General features: G+C 42.3%; 1 protein-coding gene across 1 annotated transcript; it reads left to right on the forward strand.

The window, feature by feature from the left end:
• On the forward strand, window positions 1-24,171 carry COLEC10 (collectin subfamily member 10). Its single transcript, XM_026843133.1, has 6 exons — window positions 1-312; window positions 12,028-12,099; window positions 13,547-13,618; window positions 15,619-15,672; window positions 16,858-16,953; window positions 18,423-24,171. The coding sequence occupies exons 1-6, from the start codon at window positions 165-167 to the stop codon at window positions 18,812-18,814; spliced, it is 834 nt and encodes a 277-aa protein (XP_026698934.1). The 5' UTR covers window positions 1-164; the 3' UTR covers window positions 18,815-24,171.

Raw genomic sequence — 24,171 nt, forward strand, 5'->3', positions numbered from 1 at the left:
AAATAACTACAGCATCATAGAGCTCCTTTCTTCATTTTATTTAGCTGTTCTTGCATGTAGCTCCCAATCTTTGCACTGCTTCAGTTAGTGGAGCATTTATTTTTGAGTCAGCTACATTTGTTAAGACTGTAACAACGAAAGGCATTTCCTGAGAAGCTGCAAGGATGAGCAGCAAGAAAGAACAACAGCTAAGGAAATACGGAACCCTAGTAGTGCTTTTTATCTTCCAAGTTCAGATTTTTGGTTTTGATGTTGACAATCGACCTACAACAGATGTCTGCTCGACACACACAATTTTACCTGGACCAAAAGGTGAGGAATATCAGGTTACTAATGCTGAGACCAGTACTGATAAATGCTGATTTTTAAAAATAGAGACATGGAGGGCTTGTGGCATGGGCTGGGAATGAAAGAAGTGAATTATTGCAGACTGTACAAATATCTAGAAAAATGGAACTGTGATGGGGAAAAGTGATGAAGCAAGGAGATTTAAATGTGCTTTTCTTTAGTTTCAGGAACAGTGTCACATATTTTCTTAGAAATTAGAGGTATCCTTTTGCATCTTTCTCCAGCCACATAAATCTTCTCTTAATTCTTGTATCCATCCCACAACCGGTTCAGCTAGCAGCCACAAATTGAGTGACTTTGTCTAAAAGTAGCCACCTATTGTGAACTGTTAATGGTTCGCTTTGCACCTACAGGTAGGGAGAGTTATGCAATATTTAAAATGACTGAACTGTCATTCAAATGTTTACTTGTAAACACAGCTCTGCTGCACTCAGACCTGATCCAGCAGCTCTTATTGAATTAAACAGGACCTTTGCTACAGATTTCAACAAGAACCAGATCAGCTCTGGCATGTGCAGGTCTTCTATCTTCAAAACACTTTGCAAATATCTGAAATCAAATTTTCTGCATTAACTTAATTTTTGTGTAACACAACTAACATAAATGGAAATGCCTGGAGGGTATCTCAGCCAAAAATTAGGTCCATGACATACAAATCTATCTTGCAGTGACAGATCTAAAATATATATTCCACACCACCGCTATTGCAGTTTGAGATATTGCTTTCTTTTTAGTAATTCATTGCATTTTTCTATAGGCTACAAACTGAGAGAAAAAAAAAGCAACTGATTTAAATTTTAAGCAGAAAAAAGATTATCAAGTCAAAAGCACTGTTACAGACTCATTTGTTTTTATGATGGATTATTCAAATGCATGTTGCTTAAAGGACCATTTTTAATCAGCAAGTTAATTTCTGTATGATTACAATCCAAGCTTAAACTTTTGCTGCCACAGCATAAATGCAGAGAGATGTAATGATCCCCAAGGGAGCTAGTGGGAGTTTGTTTAGTTAGTATCTGAATAATGGCAGGCTGGAGAACAAAGTTTGACAGAATTGTGTGTAACAAGTCACAGGGCTAATGGTCTGGTGACAACACAAGAGTAGCTGGGACTCCAGCTGGTTTCTGTGGTCTAGTTTGTATAGGGAGCATTTAAAGGTTTGATATTATGGTTCTCTGCAAGCGTGATACTGATAAAGTCAGGATTTAGTCATTACCAGCCCTGCTGCCTCCTGGCTGACACCAAGACACAAGAGGAGCCAAACAGTACATTGGCATGGTCCTCACTACTACTTTAAAATTAGATTACCATGCCCAAGCTCCATGATTGGTAAAAGGAGTATCAAGTAACATTGGAGGAATAACCTCCAAATTACTGGCTCATATCCAGTGCAGGTCATCAAATAAATTTTCAGCCTATGTGATATGATCCTATAGACTAATTTCAATTCCTGCCAGAGCTAAGTTCATCCAGGACAGTTACAAGTGGCTCTCGATGGCACTGGTGACTGACAGTCAAAACAATCAGGGCAATTAAAGAGTGAGCAGGCTGGGTGAGTGAACTACCCTGCTACTACTCAGGCATCCCTTGTATTCAAGGATGAAGCATGCTGACCTAATATGGCAGAAGAAAGTCTGTCCTGCTTCCAGTTTTCCTCTATCCATCTTGTGTCTATGGACTCAGAATCCCCCACCTATGACCGCATCACAGCAACAGGCAACACTGCTGCTCAAACTTTAACCCTAACAATGGACAAACCTCTGACTTCTATTGTGTGAGTTTTATTTTCTGTGCTACATCTGTTGTGCCCCATTCTCCCAAAAATGGGTTTTGACCCACCCTGCACAGGTTTCACCCCCTCACCTCAATCTGCTCAGCACCTTCAGCTATGGTAGATCACATTGGTGCTCCCACAAGACAGAAGTGCTGAGCTCACACAGTACGTTGGCCAGCTTTATCTACCACCACCAGCCAGATTCCTGTTGTGGCAACTTTCTCCTTCCATATAAACATGGTAGTGTCTAATGGACCAAAGCAACTAGAAGTCCAAATAATTAAAAGGGATTCAACAGCTGTAAGACTTCCTACACTGTCCCACCTTACCTATCCCAGTACAAGGCACAAATTGGCTGGTCAGCTAGATGTGGGCTGCAAGTGGGATGGTCCCTGCTTCTGTGCAGCACCAATACTGTTCCCAGCACACAGCACAGTAGAGTGGAGAAAGCTGAGGGAGAAGTGAGGCTGTTCGGAGAGGCTCAGAATTTATAAGCTTTCATTTCTTGAACTACTGGAGGTTGCATTACTCACTTCATCATCTAGGAATTCAGAGTTTCTACAGAAGTAAACACCTGACCTCTCCACATGCTCACCCTGAAAATCACCTGTTCAAAACCGGTCATTAGTGTTGTGAAAATTGGCCACTTCTTGTACAAGCCACATGTAAGTTGTCCAAGTTAATTTGTGCAAGCAAAATTCTTCCACTTCAGAAATATACTCTTTGTTATGCTCATACATGAGATGTCACAAAAAGTATGATATGAGTGATGGGATGAAAAGAAAGTGTAATTCCAGGCTGATTATCAGGAAAGTCTTCAAACCAGTTGTGACAGTCCCACCAGCTCTGAAAAAGCATGAGGCAAAACCAGAAGCCTTTGTGTATAATACAAAGCACTAGAAAATACTCTGGAAGGATGCAGTCTCCCAGGAGCAGTAGGAATCCAGTAAATGTCCTGTAAGCTGTTGGCACTGTCTGTTGCAATAATGGAAGTCACTCTGAATTAAACCGCTCAGCATTAGAAAGGAATCGGAGGTTAAGTCTGACCTCTGGTGGTTCCGCGTCACGCAAATCAGGCGCCTTGCAATCCCGGACCTCCATCGACCTGCTGCTTTGCCATCGCTGGTGCAAGCACGTGAAAGTTGGAAGTCTGTTTGTAAAGAATGATGCAAAAAAATTTTTTCAAAACAGGCACTCCATAAAAAGGGAAAAAATAGGTAAGAGAAAAGCAGAAGCTGGCACTCTTCTCCCAGTTTCCTTTTCTAGGCAGTGCTTGGGTTTCTTCTCAAAAAGATATTATTTTAATGAACATAGCCCTAGTGCAATGACTCTCTTGTTCTGCCTTCCTGAAAAAGCTTTTGAGGTGCACTTATATATAAGTTAAAAACAGAAATGTGTGAGGCATTTTCTAGGACTATTACAGAAATAACCAAGGAAACCAAAAAGACAAAAAAATACGTGCTTTGGACCAAACCAGATTTTCAGTATTCATAACAAGTGACTTTTGGTGTTTGACCCAAGATATTTACAAACAACTTGGTCTTAGCTGGAGTGCTGTGCCACAAGACCTCTGAAAATGCTGATCCACGGCTGAGTAACTAGGGCAATAAAGGCCAAGTTCTGTACTCCATCAATTTCTTGGGTCTAAAGAGAACCAGATCAAGCATAAACAAAACAACGGATTTTCCAGGGAGGCCAAGTGCTTCGCCTAGCAAAATTAGACATGGTCCTATTGTTTGCTTTACACCATTCCAAGCCCAGAAGCAGCCTGGCTGTTGCTGCTGCTAAGAGAGGACCTGGGACTGGCAGGAGGCAGCAGCTAACGCAGTGAGAGCAAAAGCATCGTTGTCAGTCCATGCCCTGGCAGCAGCAGGAACACCAGGCTCCATTCCCCTGGGCTCTGCCTTCGACCGGTGTTCCAGGTTTGTCCTTTCTTCTAGCCTGCTTTTGCCTGGAGACTGCAAGCTCAGTTTTGTCTAACCTGCAAAGGAAGTTTTAAACATGGGCTGTTGACATAAGTGAGATGGGATCTGACCTGGTCTGAGTAAATCAATAAGCAGCAACATGACGGCAGAAATAAGCAGAGGGCCCCAAATTTTGACTCCTAAACTCCCGTTAAAAGCATGAGCAGGGGAAGCAGATGACTGGGGCGGGGGCTGGCTCTGCAGAACCTGATTTCAAGTGGATTTGTGGGAGCTCACTGCTTCAGAAGACTGGCTCTAGATCTCCTAAGTCCCAGCTCATTTCCTTTGAAATCCACACACAGGAACTTCAAAGGTATTGAATCAGATCCAGGTTGAGAAACTGGAACGAGATGAAATCTGAAGAACACCGGGAGTTTCCCATACCAATTTAGATGTAAAACATTTCCTTATTATTATTTCTGACAAATGATGCTTATAAACTCTATGACATTGGCTGGCGCCTCAAAATAGCATTTACTGTGGTGTCCAGTATAGCTGTCCATCTCTCAGCTTTAATTGCACTTATGCAATTCCACTCCTGGAAAATCTCAAACTCCCTCAGAAACCAGATATACTGTTATCCCCATTTCCTTCCAAAAATATAAAATGCCTTACCACATCCTATAGGCTGTTCAAACCTATAACTAAACTTGCCTCTTAACACCTCACGTTTGATCTGAAGAGCCCGTTAATTGCAACACATAATTCTGGTTTTCATCTCTTTTAGACTTCCTCATTTTAGCATACATTAAGTTTCTGAAGTTTATCAGCCTGAGCTACAAAGCATGTATGTGAGGACTTAAACACATAAATTCAAAAGATATTGGGTCTGTATTTCTTACCAATGTCAGTCTGATTCCTCACTGAAGCCACCGTAATTCATGGGTCTCTGACATCATGTCAGAATGGCAGGGAAATAGCCTGGGAAAATTAAAGTGGGCCGACCAAGTGAAAAGAGAATCAGGAATAATTTAAATTATTTCTCTGTTATTAAAGAAATAATATACGTCCCAGTCATCCACAAAGGCCCACACTTCAAATAATGCAAATAATGCAAGCAGAGCTTTGCTGAGCCTACTGAAGGCTTGAGTCTGGCTCTTTGTGACAGTTTTGGCTGGGACAGAGTTAATTTTCTTCACAGTAGCTAGTATGGGGCTGTGTTTTGGGTTTGTGCTGAAAACAACATTGATAACACAGGGATGTTTTGGTTATTGCTGAGCAGTGCTTACACAGAGTCAAGGCCTTTTCTTCTCACCCCGCCCCACCAGTAAGTAGGGCGGGGGTGCACAAGAAGTTGGGAGGGGACACAGCTGGGACAGCTGACCCCAACTGACCAAAGGGATATTCCATACCATATGGCATCATGCTCAGCATATAAACCTGGGGGAAGAAGGAGGAAGGGGAGGGACATTAGGAGTGATGGCGTTTTGTCTTCCCATGTAACCATCACCTGTGATGGAGCCCTGCTTTCCTGGAGATGGCCGAGCACCTCCCTGCCAATGAGAAAAAGTAAATTAATTCCTTGTTTTACTTTGCTTCTGTGCACAGCTTTTTCTTTACCTATTAAACTGTCTTTATCTCATGATAACTTCAACCCATGAGTTTTCTTACTTTTACTCTTCTGATTGTCTCCCCCATCCCACCAGGGGAGAGTGAGCAAGCAGCTGGGTAGGGATTAGTTGCTGACTGGGGTTAAACCATGACACTCCTGCATTGCAATAGAAGAGGGTATTTCCACTCAAGTTAGTGGACATTTGTAAGTGGAAAGCAGAAAAGTGAGCAGAGAATCCGGTTTATTCTTGAAGATTCATTCTATTTCACCAGCCCCTCCTATCTAAATTGGACCTGGGTGAAAAAAGAAAAGTCCAAGAACTTGTGAGCAAAAAGCTTTATTTCTCATGGTGGAATCTGTGGGAGCCCTGCATGTTCCTGCAGAACACCTGGGAGAGTGGATATGGGTGCAGTTGCACATTACAGCTGCACTCATCTGCCAGGTTTTCTGCCAGAAAGGGAGACCCAATATCTTCTTCGCCCCCCACTCTGACCATGTGGTCCTACCTTCACCTTGTGCTGGCTCTGCTGTTTACTCATCAGACTTCACACTGAGCTGATTCAGACCACTTACTAAAAACATGTATTATTTGCTTTATTCCTCTGTTTAGTGAATTGAATTCCTTCAACACAGGGTCAGAAGAGTGCTCAACATCAGACAGAGGGGAGGGAGGCATGCAGGCCAGTGCTGGGGGCTGAAGGGAGGAGGAAGAACAGAGAAGAGGACATCACGTCAGATAGATAGGCAGAAAATCCTGTCCTCACTGGCCATATATAGCTTGAAAGCAAGAATCCTTACTGCTATGGGAAATTTGCTAAGGATCTAAAAGACACTGAAAGTGCAATTAGAGGAAATTTTGAGGCTTTCCATTGACGTAGTTGTGACGCGCTTGTACCCTGGAAAGACAAACTGGGCTGTATTTTCTTATTTCTTGGAGTCTGCGACTCCCTCTGGTGACAAAACCTCTCAATTAGAGACTGTGCATGTGCAAGTGCTGCAAAGTTTCCCCGCCTGGCCAGGGTTGCTGTGTCCACAGCCTGCAGACTGAAGATGATGAGAGCTAATCCTGTGCTTATCTGCAAGTCTCTTCTAGGAGGGCAAGGCATTCTGGGGGGGGTCTCAGAATTATGCACATCTCCTTATCCCTTTAGTTTAACACTCAGGACAGGCAGAAACCACCTGTACTCTTCACGCTCTGTGGAGGAGGGGAGGGTCCCTATGCCACCTCAGGTGGGACTAAAAGCATCAAACACAGAGCTCAGAAGAACTCTCATGCATGATGAGAGGGTAAAACTGCATAACAGATTCCATACAAAGCCTTTGTGGGGGGACATTCCTCACGCCCAGAAATGCTAAATGCATCCAAGGCAGTGCAAAGCAGCCATGCCCATACTAATCAAGGTTAATCAGACCGCCCCCCCCTCACAGCAAATCAGTCATGCCTCCACAGCCTTTCAAGGACTTTCTGGCTGGTGGTGGACTTTTTTTAAATTCAAGGTGTCTGATATAGGAGGACAACTGTGTACCAGCCCAGCAAATGTTGTGTTTCTATCATTTGAAATGGTGGGTATGCTCTGGGGTGTGAAGAAAAGCATATCTGCAAAAGAGAGGCTGAGAAAGCATTAACATTTCTGTAGTATTTTTGGTCAGAAGACAGGAACTGGAACTGACCTGAAGTCATGACTTGCCAGCACATCTGGTGGTGTGTCTCAGTAAAGCCCTGTGTGGACCCAGGGAGTCTTTCAGCAGAGCTCTGAGTTAAAAGGCTGGCTGCTATGTGCTCCCAGAGAGACACGTGCATAATCCCAGCTAGGAGTTTCACCTCTCAGCTTTATCCTTTAGGCATCCTGCAGACATCTTCTCACCCTGATGCAGGGCTGCCTCTACAGCTAAGTGTGGGCTCCATAATCTCCAAGAATTACATCTTGATTCTCCAAGAACCAGGGTCAGCCCTTGATCACAAGACTTGGGAAGTCACTAAAAATATGTGAACAATTTAACCTGGCAATTTCCTCCATTTGTGTATACAAACCCAATAAATTGCCTGCAAAAGATTCAGCAGGGAAATCTAAGTCATCTGAATGTCAGTAAATTCTTACTAATTTAATTCTTAGCAAATTTAATCTCTCTAAAGTTGTGTTATTCAGTGAAACTCCTAAAGAGGCACAGACCCTTTCAACTGCCTAAAAAGTCCTGCTGATTATTAGAATTTCAGAATTTTCCTGAGCTTGTTTATAGGAGAAGGAGGGACTGGGGTTCCTTCCCAATTACAATTAAAATTTTCTAATGACTGCAAAAGTAATTTACTGCTTATGGCTTCTGCTTTCCTTCTGTCTCACACAGTCCCAAGCTGGAAGAGTCTAGTAATTTATCGTTTCATGTGTTCACTTTAATAATCTGGTATTTTAAATCTGTGACACAGAAGAAGTGAATCAGCTTGAGGGAATATTAACAAGGTTGAGAAATGGTTTTGCTTCAGCTACTGGTTCCAGGTGCTTCACCCATGCTTAAAATGCCAGTGCAATGCATTATCTGACATCCTTGCAACCACAGCTTTAAGGTGAAAATCTGATAATTAGGCTAAAACTTAACCTGACACTGCCCCAAGTTTAAAGCAGCACAAAGGAGAGGTTAACCTCTAGGTATAGACTATAAGCATAAGAGGTCAGTGATCGGATGGGGTTTTTTCTCTAAGAAAACTCATGTTGCACAAAGCACAGTAATAAAAAATTCAAAAACCCAGCTCAGAATACTGCCAGGATTTAGATTCAGCTTTCTGGCAGATTACAAAAAAGTGGCTAATACAGTGGGATGGTCTGTCCACATGAAGACCCAGAGGAAAGGGAGAGATGCATATTATAAAAGAGACAAAGCCAACTCAACCCCTGCCATCAACAAAGTCAACCAGCTTCTCACCGTCCCTCGTACCTGATTGTAAATCAGAGCGAGACCACAAGGGGGGAGCATAACCCAAGGGTTCACGTTTCTTGTCAAAATCTGAGATCGCTGCACACAACAGCTAAAGAAGGACACAATGCATTTATAATTGTAACACCATATGATCAAGCACTGGGCATAATCCAGTCTTAAATTAACAATGAGATGGTACCACTAATTAATACTCTTAGCTTCTACTCTTGCTTTGTAATAGCCTACACATTCTCAGTTGCAATATGGGGAGAAGAGCAGGATTTCTCTCCCTTACACGTACGCAAATTATCATTCTTCCCATTTTTCTAGGCAGGGAAACTAAGGCAGAGTGTGGTAGGATGCTTTGCGCCAAGATGAAACAGGGAATAGATCTTACTCCCTCTCCCTTAGGCTTTTAGAGGGCTTGAGCAAAAACTGGGACTACATGAGGTATTAGCAATAAAAGTTGAGACACTCCCTAATCTCTCAAAATCTTCAGAACAAACTTTCCCACACCTTTTACCCCTTTCATCTGTAAGGCGCTCAGTCTGATGGCCTGTACAGGGCAACCTAGCTTCATCTCCAGCAGCCCTGTGTGTGAAAAGCTTGCTCCACAGTCTTTCAGAAAACATCTTCAGAAAGTAGATAATCACAGCTTCTCCACTGGTACATTGACATTCTTTCCTAGGCTATACTTCTAAGATTAACTGTCTAAACAATGTTTTTTATTAAAAAAAAACCAAAAAACCAAAAAAACAACAAAAAAAAACCCCAGCATCTTTCTTACAGAGGCCTTCCTTCTGCACAAAACAGTGTCTCTAGAGCCTTTAACCCAACAGAGCAGTCTGCAAGCCATGGAGAATGTTAACTAGCTGGCCTGAAAGAGGTGGTAACTGCCTGGGTGATGGGCAGTCCCCTGGTTTGGAAGGTCAGCAGGAATCTGGTTTGCTCTTCTGCATGACACAGGCCAAAGAAACTCCCTCAGCAGTTTCTACCCCAGACCCAGAGTTACAGCATACCTTACACAAAGGAATTCATTGCATGGGGAAAGGTTGGGCTTGAAGAGCCTCCTACTTCTCCCTCCCGTTCTAGAGAGCATGATCCATTTGTTAAATATCCTCATGTTGCATTTCTAGTCAGGAGTCATCCAGCTTTTCCAGCCTTTAAATCATACCCTGATTCCTTTCTGCTATCACACACTTCTCCCCCTGCACAGGTTTGCAGACCGTGATCAGATCAGCTTTTAACCTTCTCCTGGAGTTTTGTTTCACAAGCCCTGTGTCAGCCTCTGGGAATCTTTTCTGAATTTCTGAACTACTGAGAAGTGACTTTTACAGTTTTCTCAAGGGTTTTATAGATGGGTTTGGAAAGGACAATTTCTTGGTTTCTCAGTTGTAAATGTTGTTAGCACTGAGGTCAACAGCAAAATTAAGCTGTACATTCTCTGGCTCTGTTGCTTGATGATCTCTAGACAAGAACCCAGTACAAGAAAGGCATCCTTCCATCAGCTCCAGGCTCAGACCCACATCTTCAACTGGATATTTGAGGAGCTTGGGGTTTGGAAATATATACTGATTTTTCCAGCATTTTTTTAAGATCTAATGAAAATAGAAACGTTTAAATTTTCTATTGCTGGCTTTTCCCTTCCTACTTTGTCCTGTAGCATCTGGTGTTAAACAGAAACAAAGCACTTGAGTGAGCCAGCAAACACCCCACATCGTATTTCCTCCTTGTCCATCCTTCTAGCAAATGCTTCCTCCTCTAATGCAGACAGCCTTTTATCTTCCTCAGCTTGGACCACTGACCATCCCCCTCATAGGGCATCCTGAATGATGGGGTGAGTCTGCCCTCCACAATAGAGTCCCAACACTGAAGGTTTTTTGGCACACAGACAGCCCAGTTCACAAAACTGACATGGAAAGGAGCCAAACAGCTAATACTACATTTTATATACTGCAGTTAATATGCACCACTTCTCATCTGTCATCACCCCACAGAACAGACCACCTATGGCTACATAGCCTATGGCTACTTCAAGTAGAAGTTAAATCAGGAATGAATGGGCAGTATTTTTCAGAAAATAAGAATAAGATGCAATGAAACAATCAGTCTGAAAGCAATCATGGGAAGATACTTTCTCACTCAGCACATAATTAAATCATTGACCTCTTTGCCATAGGATATTATAGGGGCCAAAATATAAACGGTTTTAAGATGCACATGACTAATCTGTGCAGGGAAGAATCACTAGCGGCTGTTCCTGAGTTCTTGGATGCAGTGCTTCGCTCAGACAAGCCCTTTAAACCACTGCTTGCAGGAGGCTGGAAGTGGCTGCCTGGGTCACAGTCACCCTCACCCCCAGTTCCCTGAACACCTTCCGCCGGGGCTGGAGGCACCATTCCCAGTGAGACAGGTTATTGGTCTTGTCACATAATGTTGTTCTGTCCTTGCTTCTCTTTTGCTGTCATCCAGAGTTCCCTCCCTTGGGTCTCCATATGCTGAACCGCAGCCTCTTCTTCATTCTGGGCTGCAGGCACAGACACAACTGGCTGCTGCTCACACATGAGATCCTGGTTTGGCCACAAGACCATTGCTTCCCACCGCACAGCAAGGCTTATTGCAGACGAGGGTGGGGGATGGGGGGGGAGGCTTTCGCTGGCTGCCTGTATGCAGTGCTGGTTGTTTGGTTCAAAGGGGTGAAGGAGTTTTCCCCTCTCAGCATTTGTCTAAAAAAAAAATAAAAAATTGAAAGGTGTTCTTGGGATTTGGCTCAAAACTAAGAAGTAGAAGATAAGAAAATCATCTTGCCTCCAATTTCCTGCATAATGTGAATTGTATGCTACCTAAGAAGATAACATTTCCTTCCTACTAGTTGCTGGTTTGGTCTTTCAGACTCTAAGCTGCTCAGTGTATGATGCTTTCAAAATAGAGCATCGGAGTAATTGCAAAACACATTTGTTATATCAACATATAAATGTCACCTGCCAAAAACTCAAGGCAAGACCTGCCATACTAAGTGCAAAGGCCTAAGTTAAGATGTATTTCAATGTATTTACATTCCTCCCATTCCAAAAGCATCTGCATACCTTGAACACAGTCACTATGAACAATTAATAAATTCCTATTGCCTCATCTGGCAGTTCTTCCATGTGTGTGCAGGTTTCCCAACAGAGAAAGATTGGCTATTTATCAGCTTTATAGCTAACAGGGCTTAAAGGCTAGGACTAGAAATTGATGATGTGTTATTCTCATGTTGGAATAGCCTCTCCAAAGGGGAAAGTTTTTAGCCTTTCCTAATTATGGTCAGATTCATCAGCTCTTCTCTGGAAATTTATCCCATGGATACTGTGCCTTCAATGTGAAATAAAAAGAAATTAGTAGAATAAAACCCTGTGATTTACTTTCTGAGAATGTACAGTTGCACTTACTGCATTGAGAGAATTGTACCGTGATGCTTTATTTTCTGTTTTTTTTGGAAGGGGATGGAGGTGAAAAAGGAGATAGAGGAGAAGTGGGCAAACAAGGAAAGGTCGGACCAAAAGGACCAAAAGGTATTTACAACAGTTTGTTGGCTATTACTTGTATAAAAATATTATATACAACTGTACTGGTGCATACGATCAGTGATGTTTAATGCTTTTCATTCCTCTTGCATCAGTGGATTTCACAATCCTGTCAAACATTTATCAGTGAACCTAACAATACTCAGAGATCATGGTGCAATTCCTACTGATATGTAAGACAGCTGTATATGGCAATAAATTTAAAGAGTCATGTAATAAACCACTATATTTAGTGCTCCTCTGCCAAGTGGCTGTCATGAGTGTGGTACAGAAGGCCAAGATCATACATATAATCATTACTGTTATCTTAGTGAAATGATCCTTTAGTTGAAACTGAATTTTGAGAGTTAATTCCTAATAATACATCAGGATGCACAACAAAACTTGGTCTCTGTTGTCCCTATTTTGCAGAAAAGCAAATGGAAGCATACACTGAGAAACAAAGTTCGTCTGCTCAAATAGCATCTGAGCTGAGAACAAGGAGTTACAGATGTCTTAGGACTTGGCTCTATTAAACATATCCCATATCCACAGTGTGAGCGGGGCAGAGCATCCAGAAGCACCAGATGTGATGGTGTCAGCCTTGTCTGCATGCTCTAATTCAAAAGCTTAAATTATCATTAGAATTTAATGACAATACATATCCATGATCTTTCTTCTTCAACAGTGGTTTAATCAGGAAAGTTTTTACTTTTACAGAAACTTTAAAATCATACTGTTATTATTGTTATAATAAAAAAAAAATTCATTTTTAAATGCATTCATATGACTTTTTCCTTCTTACCTTAACAACACCAGGTAGGATACAAGGGAATTGGGTAACCAACCATTTACAAAGCATCTTAGCAATGTTAAATTCACTGTGCGAACTGAGAGTCCCTAAATTGGGCTGTCACCATTTGCCAGCTATTTTAGAACTGAAACTATTCATCAATTAAAAAGGCATCCATTATTTTGGTGCTCTGAGGGCTGGGAAAGCACGTACAGCAAAATTAGTAGCTCCCTATTTGCAGTCCTGCTTTGAGAAGCATTCCCAGCAAAGTTGGACTTCACCTCAAGAAAGAAGGAAAGACTTTTGTCTGGGGTGGAGAAAAAACCCCAAACAACCTGCTGTCAGCCTGGTTTAGCTGTGAAGAAAAATCAGTATTTGAATATTCACTAACAGTTCCAGTTTGTATTTTCTGTGAGAAAACACACCATTTCTGGGCATATGAACAGGCAGTTCTACTAAGGTGCCTTGCAATGTCCTACTGTTGTATCCTACAGTAGCAGAGACCTGCACTGTTCTCCAACTATCCTTGGGGTTCCACTCATTTGCCACAATGTGGACTGGCCATGCTCAGGAAAAATAGCAGCAGTAGAGACCTAATTAGTGCCTTGGGAAAGAAATGACAGAAAACATCTATACTATTTTCCTTTTTATCTCTTCTCTTAGGAAACAAGGGACATGTGGGGGATGTTGGTGACCAGGGAATGCTTGGGAAAATTGGTCCAATTGGTGGAAAGGGTAAGCTCTAGTCTGGGAACCTTCCTGTTTTTCCCTTAAGGTAAATATGTGTTTTGTGAGAGTTCCAGGTATGGAGTAATATCAAATAACAGCTGTGATCAATGCTCTCCAAATAAAGTAATGCATAAAGATTGGTGACAAGAGCTAACTGACATATTCTTGTTTTATTTCCTATGTGCAGTATATCCAACTTACTTGGCTAAAATAATTTGCTTTATGAGTTAAGAAATCAATCCCCTTTGATAGTAAAAGAGAGAAATCCAGCCCTTCTGAAGTAAATCCTCCGAATGCTCTAAAAGAGAAAGCCAAATTTGTGCCTCTGCTTTGAATGGTAAAGGCCTAGGTCAATGTTCTGCTGCTGCTAAGGATGCCACACATTGTCACCTGCACTGCTGTGGGGCATGTGAGCAAGCAATGCACAGGACAGCTCAGTAAGGAAAGGATTTTAGGAGTTTTAAGAAAACACTCACATAACCAGGGATGATAACTACTTGCAAATCAAGGTAGACTCCAAGTCTACCTGGACAATAATGTAATGAAATTATGATCTAGTCATCTGAGAAGAGACTTAGGCATTCCTTTCCAGTATTCCTAAAGAGCTACTTAAGATGGAATATTACTTCTGCCATAAGGAGACCTGCCCTGAAAGCTGAGCCAGGACTCTACCATCCCCAAAGGGATGGATCTCTGTGGTCTCTAACCAGTACATCAATGCAGGCATGGATGCAGGTTACTGGGTGGAACAATCTCCCCGGTGAGCTTCTCACACAAATGTTTTTAATAAGCCTTTGATGGCCTTTAGCCAGACTCAGTATCAGAGAAGAACAAAAGAATTTGGCCTGAGGGAGCAATTTCCAGAAGCACCTAGACAACTGAAAACACAGATAGTTATCTCCTAAGATGTCTTCAATCACCAAAGGAGAGGAGAATTTAAAAATCCCACAAATTGCATATCTTTATCTGTAAGCCAGCCAATGGTCTGAGCTTTTAAATCAAGCTTTCTCTCAACCTGAATGTACAATTTATCGCCACCTTCTAGTTTTTCTCATTTTCTTTCTTTATTTGCAGAAGCTTACTAAGACACTGTTTAAATCTACCATTAAACATACAAGTTCTTAATGAAGCAACTGTGAAATTTCTGCTTGTAAGTGTGCAGTGTCAAGCAATGCTAATTAAAATGAGAGCCAACACCTAATTTCTTTAAAAAACCACAACTGTATAAAGGAAAAACCACATCAAAACAAGGCCATCAACAAGGCAGAGCAAGCATTAGTATTTTTTGACCCCTGAAGGTTTTAATTCACAAAAGAGCTGACACGAATTTCAGATAAAGTCCAGTAGTTCCTGATCCAAATTACAGCTGAGATTCTTTTAAAGCTACATATACAGTAGCACTTTGTATTTGGAGAAGTATTTCTATCATATTTATGATTTACAGAAGGAGAGGAAAGCAGTTTGATCAAAATAAATCACATTTCTATGAACTATATCTGTAATGAAACACTGCTCCTTACTGACCTCATTCGTGCAGGTGCTGACTGCTGCCCACACACATCATCTGTTGCACACATGAATTCAGTGGCTTAGTGCACATCAGCTTCATTTGGTGCCTCATGCCATCATGGAGCTACTGAACCCAGAGAAGAGCTCTATCCTGCAAGGCAATGAGAGAACCCAGGTCTCACTTCTTACAGATTTCTTGAGTGCTTTCAGCCTCTTAGAATCATTTTACAGTTTATATTTAAAGTAAGTGGTACCAGGAACCAGCAGCAGAACAAGATGCCTGTGTTATCAGTAAGTTAGCTATTAAAGGGTTCTCCTTATTTCCATACACCAGAATTAATCATGGTTTGTTTGAAGTGGCACATCTGCCAGTAGAGTACATCAGGGCCTTCTATTAGAAGCACACTGTTAATATATTATTAAACAGGTTTTTCAAATATGTTCCCCTAACATGTTCACTGTCTTAGATCTGAAAATATAATTTCCTCTTTATTCAGGTGACAAAGGAGCCAAAGGCTTATCGGGGGTTTCTGGAAAAAAGGGAAAAGCAGGTATGCTATACGTCTTTCTCTGCAGAATGCTCAAGTCTACTGGGTCTTTGATTTGTCTAGAGTTTCACAAAATGTTGAGGCCCATGGAAAAACATGAGAATAGATGAACAGAAAGAGACTGAAAAAGTTGTGTTAAGCAAAATAAAGGCTTTGTTAGGGACATAACTGATGCCTATGAATATACCAACATACACAAACCATGAAGAGTTACCTAAATTAAGGGCAATCATAAAAATTAACACATAGACAGGCCATTTATTCAGGACATTTATACTAGAAACTAGAAGAAAATTTCTGAATACTAAAGGAATTAAGTCCCTTAAGAGTTTCCTAATAGGAGCATGGGGATGAAAAAATATGTGATTTTAGAGAGAGCATAATCTATTGTCAGATGAATGCAATGCATTTGCTTACAGGATCTGATGACCCAAAAAGTTCTTCTCAGTCCTAATAACCTTAAATGTTTTCCCACCTTGAATGTACAATTCTGTTTATTTTTAAGATATTTCATATGCGATGCCAGTTTGGTTCTTAATGGGAAGCCATCAGAAACTTATTTTCTTCATGAGAATAACAGAGGAACAAACAAAAGCTATAACAAGCCAAATTTCAGTTTACCAGCAAAAATAAAAACGAGACTTCAGTGCTTGAAAGTTATTGATTATTTGACTTGGTGTTGACTATTGCTGCCGTACCACAGCTGCATGCAGCAATTCACTAACACAGTCCTACATACTCACAAAACTCCTTCACTAAAAAGCAGCAGTTTCCCATTTCATGGATGCTGTTGTTTCTATTGGGAAGCTGGAGAACCTGTGCTGTTTATGGATACAAAGGTACACCTTTGGCATTCAGATGCAACACTGTAGTGATCACCATGATAAGCCACATCGCTGCAGCTAGATGTAATCAGTAATGAGATATGGGTGGAAAGAAGATGGCAAACTCTTCTATCCGCATTTTAAAAGTAGGGGTTCTTAAGCCAATTAGCAAGGGAGAGTACAGAGCCAAAATAATAAGCGCTTTAACCAACAGAAATATGGCCAGTGGGGCAGGGTGAGACTGGCTCTCCACAAGTGGACGCCAGGTCTTCAGAAGGTTTCAAAGTGGTCTATGGACAACCCTCCATGTGCACACACAAATGCTTCTAAACAGATAAATCCTCTATCCTTTGTATTGCATCAGGCACGGTCTGTGACTGTGGAAGATACCGCAGAGTTGTTGGGCAACTGAATATCAATGTTGCTCGTCTTAACACGTCCATCAAGTTTGTAAAGAACGGTAAGGATCCTTATGTATTTGGTGTGATTTATTTGTTTCCTATAACATTTATCATTACTGTTTTTCTGCCATTGCTGCTCTATGGCAGCATCTGTAGATGACCCAGAGAGATGGTCTCACTGTGCAAGGCACTCCAAAAACATACAGAAAAGTGACACTTTTACACCTGTAAGGATATAAGCAGCAGATGACTAAAAGCAAAAACAATACAGGTATTATCAACAGCACAACAGAAAGAATCATGAAAAGCAGAAGGCATGGCTTGCTAACCACCTCTGCACTGTCAGTCTGCTCAGGGTCAGCAGCCACGCAGGCAATGAAAAGAAAAAAGTTTGTGCCAATCTGCTCCAGAGAGGCAGGAAAAGCAGTAGGAACCTCTTGATCTTTCTGTTGTGCAGGAAGGCTGCAGACCTTCTAGTGCTCCCCGCAGTGCAAGCATCATTTTCCTGTTACAAGGGACCAACACTCAAAGACATGGGTTATAAGAAGCCAGGTTTGCAGGCTGTGCTGTCAGGTGGACAGTGCAAACTGCCCCTACTGAAAGGAAAGAAATGCGTTTCCTGGCACAGCAGAGAATTTGAGAAGGCTCCACCACTGCTTCTAGGACTAAGTCTGTATCAGTAAACTAAATGTGTTTGAGACTGTTCTCTGGCAATGAGGACAAGCAGCACAGAACAGCATTCATCTATATTATAAATCCTACAAAACTGAATAACATATTATCAGGAGTATCCCTCTACTAACTTCTAAACTGTGCCAGGGTAATTCATGAATTTTTTGTGAGTGTTAGTTGCCCCAGGCCAAAGCTCTGCTCAGGACCATTCCAGCAATGCATCAGCAGGGACAATCAACTTGTAGCTGCCCAGGCATACTCCTTGGCACTGCTTAATTCACTAGGATATATGCTGGTTGAGAAGTCTGCCTTTTAAAGCTGCTAAGCAGACACAGTTTTCTTCCTAGTCAATGCCACTTAGTGGCTACAGCAGCTCTGAATATCAGGTTGTACTTAAAATATTTTATCTTAGCAGTCCCATTGATTTTCCTCTATATGGAAAGGGCCTGAAAAGCTATCTATACCCCTGCATTTCGATCCTAGGGCACCCTTTCACAAACATGCAAAGTGATAGGGGTGATCCGGAGTTAGACACTGTGATTTGACCATTTAACATGCCTTCATTTGATTAGTACTAGATATCTGTGAAGTGAAACTTAAGTGCCACAGGAGACATATGCCAATCAGGACTGAATAGTTCTTGTCCTAACATGTGCAAGGTGCTTGTCTGTCCCATTAGTAGCATCAGTCTCTGACCACGTCCTCATCATTCATCACAGATTCAGTGGTGGGAATACTTTTCCTCTCTCCCTTTTATTAATTCTAATGTAAAAATAAACTCATTGACATATTGGAACAGAAGCACCTTCAATATCTGTTGTCATGCCATTAAGCAATTTTTTTTTGCCCTTTAAAGTTATAGCAGGTATCAGGGAGACAGATGAGAAATTCTATTACATCGTGAAAGAAGAGAAGAATTACAGAGAAGCTTTCAACCACTGCAGGGACAGAGGAGGAACACTGGCTATGCCAAAAGATGAGGCAACCAATGCCCTGATTGCTGACTACATCTCCAGCAGCGGCCTTTTCCGAGCCTTCATTGGTCTGAATGACATGGAAAAAGAAGGACAGTTTGTGTACGCAGACAACAGCCCACTGCAGAACTACAGTAACTGGAAGGAAGGGGAGCCCCATGACCCAGCTGGCCATGAGGACTGTGTGGAAATGCTCAGCACAGGGGAGTGGAATGACTCTGAGTGCCAAGTCACCATCTACTTCGTCTGTGAATTCCTCAAGAAGAGGAAATAAAAGGGCTGCAGAATGTGCCTGGCACCTGCTGTACATATAATAACTCTTCCTCATTCATCCACTGTAGGGAGAGCAGACAACCAGGGACAGGGCTCAATCCAGCCTTCACCTCACTGGGCTAAGCAAGAGTAACTACTGTTACGATGGCAGTGACCACAAAGTCAGCACAGGTCTGCAGGAGGCATCCAGCCAGTTGTGAATTTTTATTTCATTTCTATGTGCAATTTAGGGTGGGCATTTCAAAGTGTAATTTAGAGGCAAATTTAGAGCAATGCAGGGATGAGTATGATTTCACTAACACCAGAAAAAGTAAACTCACTGGTATATTAATTACTGATGTACTTCACAAAGTCCACTAATGAAAAGATTGTGATCTTTACTCATTGATCTGCACTGAAGTCCCAGTAATTTCCCTGGTGACTTCGGAGCTGGGAGAACAGACCTGCAGTTTCTCTTGAAAAAATCCTTCTTTTGTAAGAATCATAAAGTAATTTAAGTTGAAAGGGATTTCTGGAGGTCATCTGGTTGAATCTTCTATGGAAAGCAGGGCCAACTGCAAACTTACATCAGAAGTTTTTACATTGTCCTTTATTTGGCTGCGCAATTACATTGCCTGATATGCAGAGGAGGACTTGCTTACCTCTGCTTCCAACTCTATTATCCATCATGCTGGTCTGAGGTGTGAAGAATCAGCTTAGTAATGACAACTGCATGCAACCCTGCGCAGCTTGTAGGCAACCTGAGAATAGTTGGAGCAGCTCTGGCCTCTGATGTCCCCCAAAATCTGTGAAAAACAGAGAAGTCTACACAAAGAGAACAGAGCAAAGGAAGGAACACCATTGCTGTAGGCTGTAAACAGGCACATGTAGTAACAGCCATACCAGTGTGCCTTGCTGGTTTAACAAGTCATTCTAGGAACATAACAACTCCCTAATTCAGTAGTCAGTGACGTTTGATGTCTAATGCTAAAATCACCTGTGCCTTTGCCACACAGGAAGCAGCTACAGAACAGGCTTTATCCCCCAAGAACCCAGATACAGGTGTGGTTGAGTGCACTTCATGCACTTCAAGCACCTCATGCACTCATGCACTTCAGCAGGCCTCTCCACAAATGATGAGCAGCAAGTATGAAGGCTTTGCTGTCAGTGCTCAGCTACTCAGATCTCCATGTCAGTATGTCCACAATGGATCACATTTTCATATCTTTGATAATACTGAAGGAGCTCTTTCCTTCAGACACAGCAACACTTTTGGCTTCAGAAGTGAGCCTGCCCTTAGTCATGGTTCATCTTAGAGCAGGAGATGTCAAGAGAAACCCCAGGGCCCCTGCAATGAAGGTCTATAGATTTTCTTTGACACTTGACACTAAAAATGAAGGAATGCTATCTGGGGGCTAAGAAGAATGCTAGACACTAGACACAGCGCAGCAATGTATCCTGCAGGTCACTGAGCACTGGTTGCATGTAGTCTTCCTCTAAGTATACGAATAACTAGACATGCCATCAGCCAGTAATGCAGAGGGTCGGCTCCCAGTCTCCATTCTACTGCTGTGTACAGCACTGCAAAGGCAACTAGACAACAGTCATACTTCCTCAACCTCACCCTCAACAGAAAAATCCTCCAAATCATTTAGCTGGTTGTTTAGCTTGACTCCAGGCTCATCTCTGAGCAATGACCAACACAGGAGCATCTCAGGAGACTCTGTGACTCAGGCCACTCTTGTAATCCAGTTTCTCTGCTACTTGTTCCTCCAGAAAACCACCTGTTATTACCAGCAGTAAATTATCCGTGTGCTACACACCCTCCAGGGAACAATTCGGACCCATGAATGAAGGGGTGGGACCACATTTCTTTTAATTGCTCCACTACTATGCTATGAGAGTATTTGGTCAAACAAGTTCACTTAGCACAACATATCTCATCCTGAATTGTTCCCTTCCTGGGAATTGATATTCCTCAAAATTAAGCAGAATTACACTTTTTAGGATCATTAGTAATAAATTCATTAAGCTAAACACTTTGGTTTTAGAATCATTAATGGGTAATGATAAAGAATTAATGACTAATTCAAGGCAAAGGTTCTTGAGGAAAAGTAATTTTAGAAGTTCAAGCCCAGGTCTGCTAGCCTCACTCACAGCAGGTCAGTGCAGAAGAGGCACAGTAACATCCCTGTGGGTAATCATAGTCACACCTCTCCACACCTCATCTTAACTTCTGAACTAAAAAGTCACCAAAACATGCTTGCCAGACCAAGAGTTCAAATTCTGAGACCCCTGGCTGACAAAATCCAGAGGTGTCCTTAACACTACAAACATCATGGACAGGTCATTTGCCTGTTCTTTAGGAGGAAACTCAGAGCTGGGAAAAGGTGAAAGAGGAGCAATACTTTGCTGCAGGATCAAGCTCTGCCTGAGATTCAACCAAGCACTCTCCTTCATGTACAAAATCAGGGAATACATGTCTAGATTGAAACTCTGGTCTTTTTGAGAAGACTGAGTTATGAGTAATCCTGAAGCATGCTCCATGTACAGGCAGGAATGATTGTTGCAGTCCCTGGCTGCATGGATGAGGGAAGCGAGTGAGGAACTTGTGCTGGTTTCTGCAGTGGAAAGGCTGGAACAGCCCAATTCCTCCATCCTCCTCCTCTCCTAACACACCAGCTTCATCCTTTCTTAAATAGAAAAAAAGAAATAAAACCAATCCTTCTACCCACTATATACTCATGTGACACTGGGCAAAGCTATGCTAGTTGAAACAAGTAGACTTGGGGTGGCTGTTCCTTTGACAGAAGAGGGACAGTAGAGGAGCACACCACAGATGTTCAAGCTAGCCAGGCATAAGTGTGATCAGGTGCCTATGCAACCCATTCCTGCAGCACTAGGTCCCAGTTAATAAATTTTGCCAAGAAGCCTAACTCATAGGCCAAGCCAAATAAAAAAGGCTATCCCACACAGGAAACCTGGCAGGTAGGCCCATACAGCTCTGTTTCATGCCATGCAGACACAAGCTTGAGCCTGCACTAACTCAAATACTATAGCTGTGTTTTGCAGAAAAAAAATATTCTTGTTATAATTAAGAATTTGGGCTATATCACAAGTTTCACTGCTAGCCAAAGGAAATTCACTGTGGTGGGTAAAGTACCTTAGGTTTCTACATGAAGTTGATGGAGCCAGCAGCACAGGAAGTTGTGTCTGACTATTCAGGATTTATGGTCTGTTACAGCTCAGCACCTAAACCATTTTACCCCATCCCAATACTATGTTTTTCCCATGTTTTTCTTTTCATTATTCTCAGTCTGAACCTTTCTTGTTTCGGTTTATGCCCGTTGTTTCCTGCCCACCCACTTAACACTACTGTGAAGAGCCTGGCTTTGTCTTCTTTGAAGACCCCCTAGTAGGTTCTGGCAGGCTGCTATGAGGCAGGAGGTAGGTCTTGGCAGGAGGCTATGAAGCCACCTCTTCTCCAGGCTGAACAAATCAAGTTCCCTTAGCTCCCCCTCACATAGCTCCAGCTCCAACCATCTTGGGGGCCCTGAGTTGAACTTGGCTCCAATTTTTCAATGCCTTTCCTGTACTGGGGGGGCTCAAAAGCACACAGTGTCTAACTGTGGTCTAACAGGTGCTGGGTGGGAAGATAATCCCTTCCCTCAAACTCCTGGCTTTGGTTCCTCTAGCACAGTCAGGATGCTGTTAGCCTTCTCTGCTGCCAGGGCAGACTGCTGATGCACAGGCAGTGTGCTGTCTGCCAGGACTTCCCAGGGCCTTCACAGTAAAGCCAGTCAGCTCCAGCCTGCATCAGTGCAAGGACTTGGTATTCCCAGATGAAGGAAATGTGCACTTGTCCTTGCTGAATTTCATGAGATTCCTGTTGGCCCATTCCTCCAGCCTGCCTCTGTCCCTCTGTATGGCAGCCCTGCCTACCAGCGTATCCACTATTCCCTCCAATTTGGTGTCATCTGCAAACCTGATGAAAGTGGAATTCATCACCTCCTCCAGGTAACTGATAAAGATGATAAACTGGACAGTCCCAGTATATAGACACCTGTAGCACTCTTTGACTCTGTGTAGAGTACAACCCATTAACCACTCTCCTCTGAGCCCCGTCCAACCAATTCTTACCCATCTGGATGGTTGTCCACCCATCCAGACCATAACACCCTAATTCAGATGAAAGAATGTTATTGGAGATAGTGTCAAAAGCCTTGCTAAAGTTGAGATAAGTGATATTCATTGCTCTCGCCTCATCCACAAATCCAATCATTTTATCATAGAACACAATCAGGCTGGTCAGTCATGATCCACCCATGGTAGATACATGCTAAACATTCCCAATCAGCTTCTCATCCTTCATATGCCCAGAAATGTGCTCCAAGAGGACTTGCACCATTAAGTTCCATGGGTACAGAAGTGATGCTGATCAGTTTACAGTTCCCTAGATTGTCTTTTTGGCCTTTTTGCATTCACCTATTTCCAGTCATTAGGAACCTTCCATGATCTCCATAACCTTTCAAAGGTGGTAGAGTGCCCTTGCAGAGACATCAACCACTTCTCTCAACACCCTGGATATGCTCTGTCTGGTCCCACGGAGCTTTGCAGTTGAATTCTCTCAAGTAATCCCTGGCTCAACCCTCAGATACTATTGGTGGATCTCTTTGAACCCTTGCCCTAAGCACAGAGGAATGTGATAGCTTGTTGTTAAAGAAACCACTGAATACCTCAGCTTCACATGTGTCTGCTGTCACTCCATCACTTCCTCCATTCAGCAACAGTCCCACATTTTCCTTGCAGAGTCTTCTTCTTATGCTTCCTAGTCTCAACTGCATTTAAGCTTTGGATTTCCTGAGGCTACCTCTACGTACTCAGGCAATGTTTCTAAATTCTTCCACTGTAGCCTGTCTCTGATACCATCTCCTCTATACTGCCTTTTTGCATTGGAGCTCCATCACGCTCCCCACTTAGCCACACTAGTCTACTAGTATAGCTGCTTGTAGATGCACAGTGAACACAAGACAGCTGCCCAAGATCTTGCTGATTCATAGCAGGAGTACTACAGTGTTCTTCCTGTGCTTGGGGAGCCATGATTTTATGATTTATATTCTCAAGATTGTCATCTCACTCAGGGCAAACATTAACTCCTGTTCTCCCCAGGTCCAGAATGCACATAAGATGTGGATAACCATGGTAAAGATAATGTTTTTAAAAATGTATCTAATGAAAATGTTCACAGAATCAATATATCCCATTAAGAATATATTTTCCTCAAACTTTCAAACAATCTCACATGGATATTAAGCAGATCCACTTCTTTCACTGCCTTTAAAATGTTCAATCACTTTAAAAAAAAAAAAAAGGCACCTA

This window comes from Athene cunicularia (assembly GCF_003259725.1).
Source record: "Athene cunicularia isolate RWA chromosome 2 unlocalized genomic scaffold, athCun1 chr2_part1, whole genome shotgun sequence".
NCBI lineage: Eukaryota > Metazoa > Chordata > Aves > Strigiformes > Strigidae > Athene > Athene cunicularia.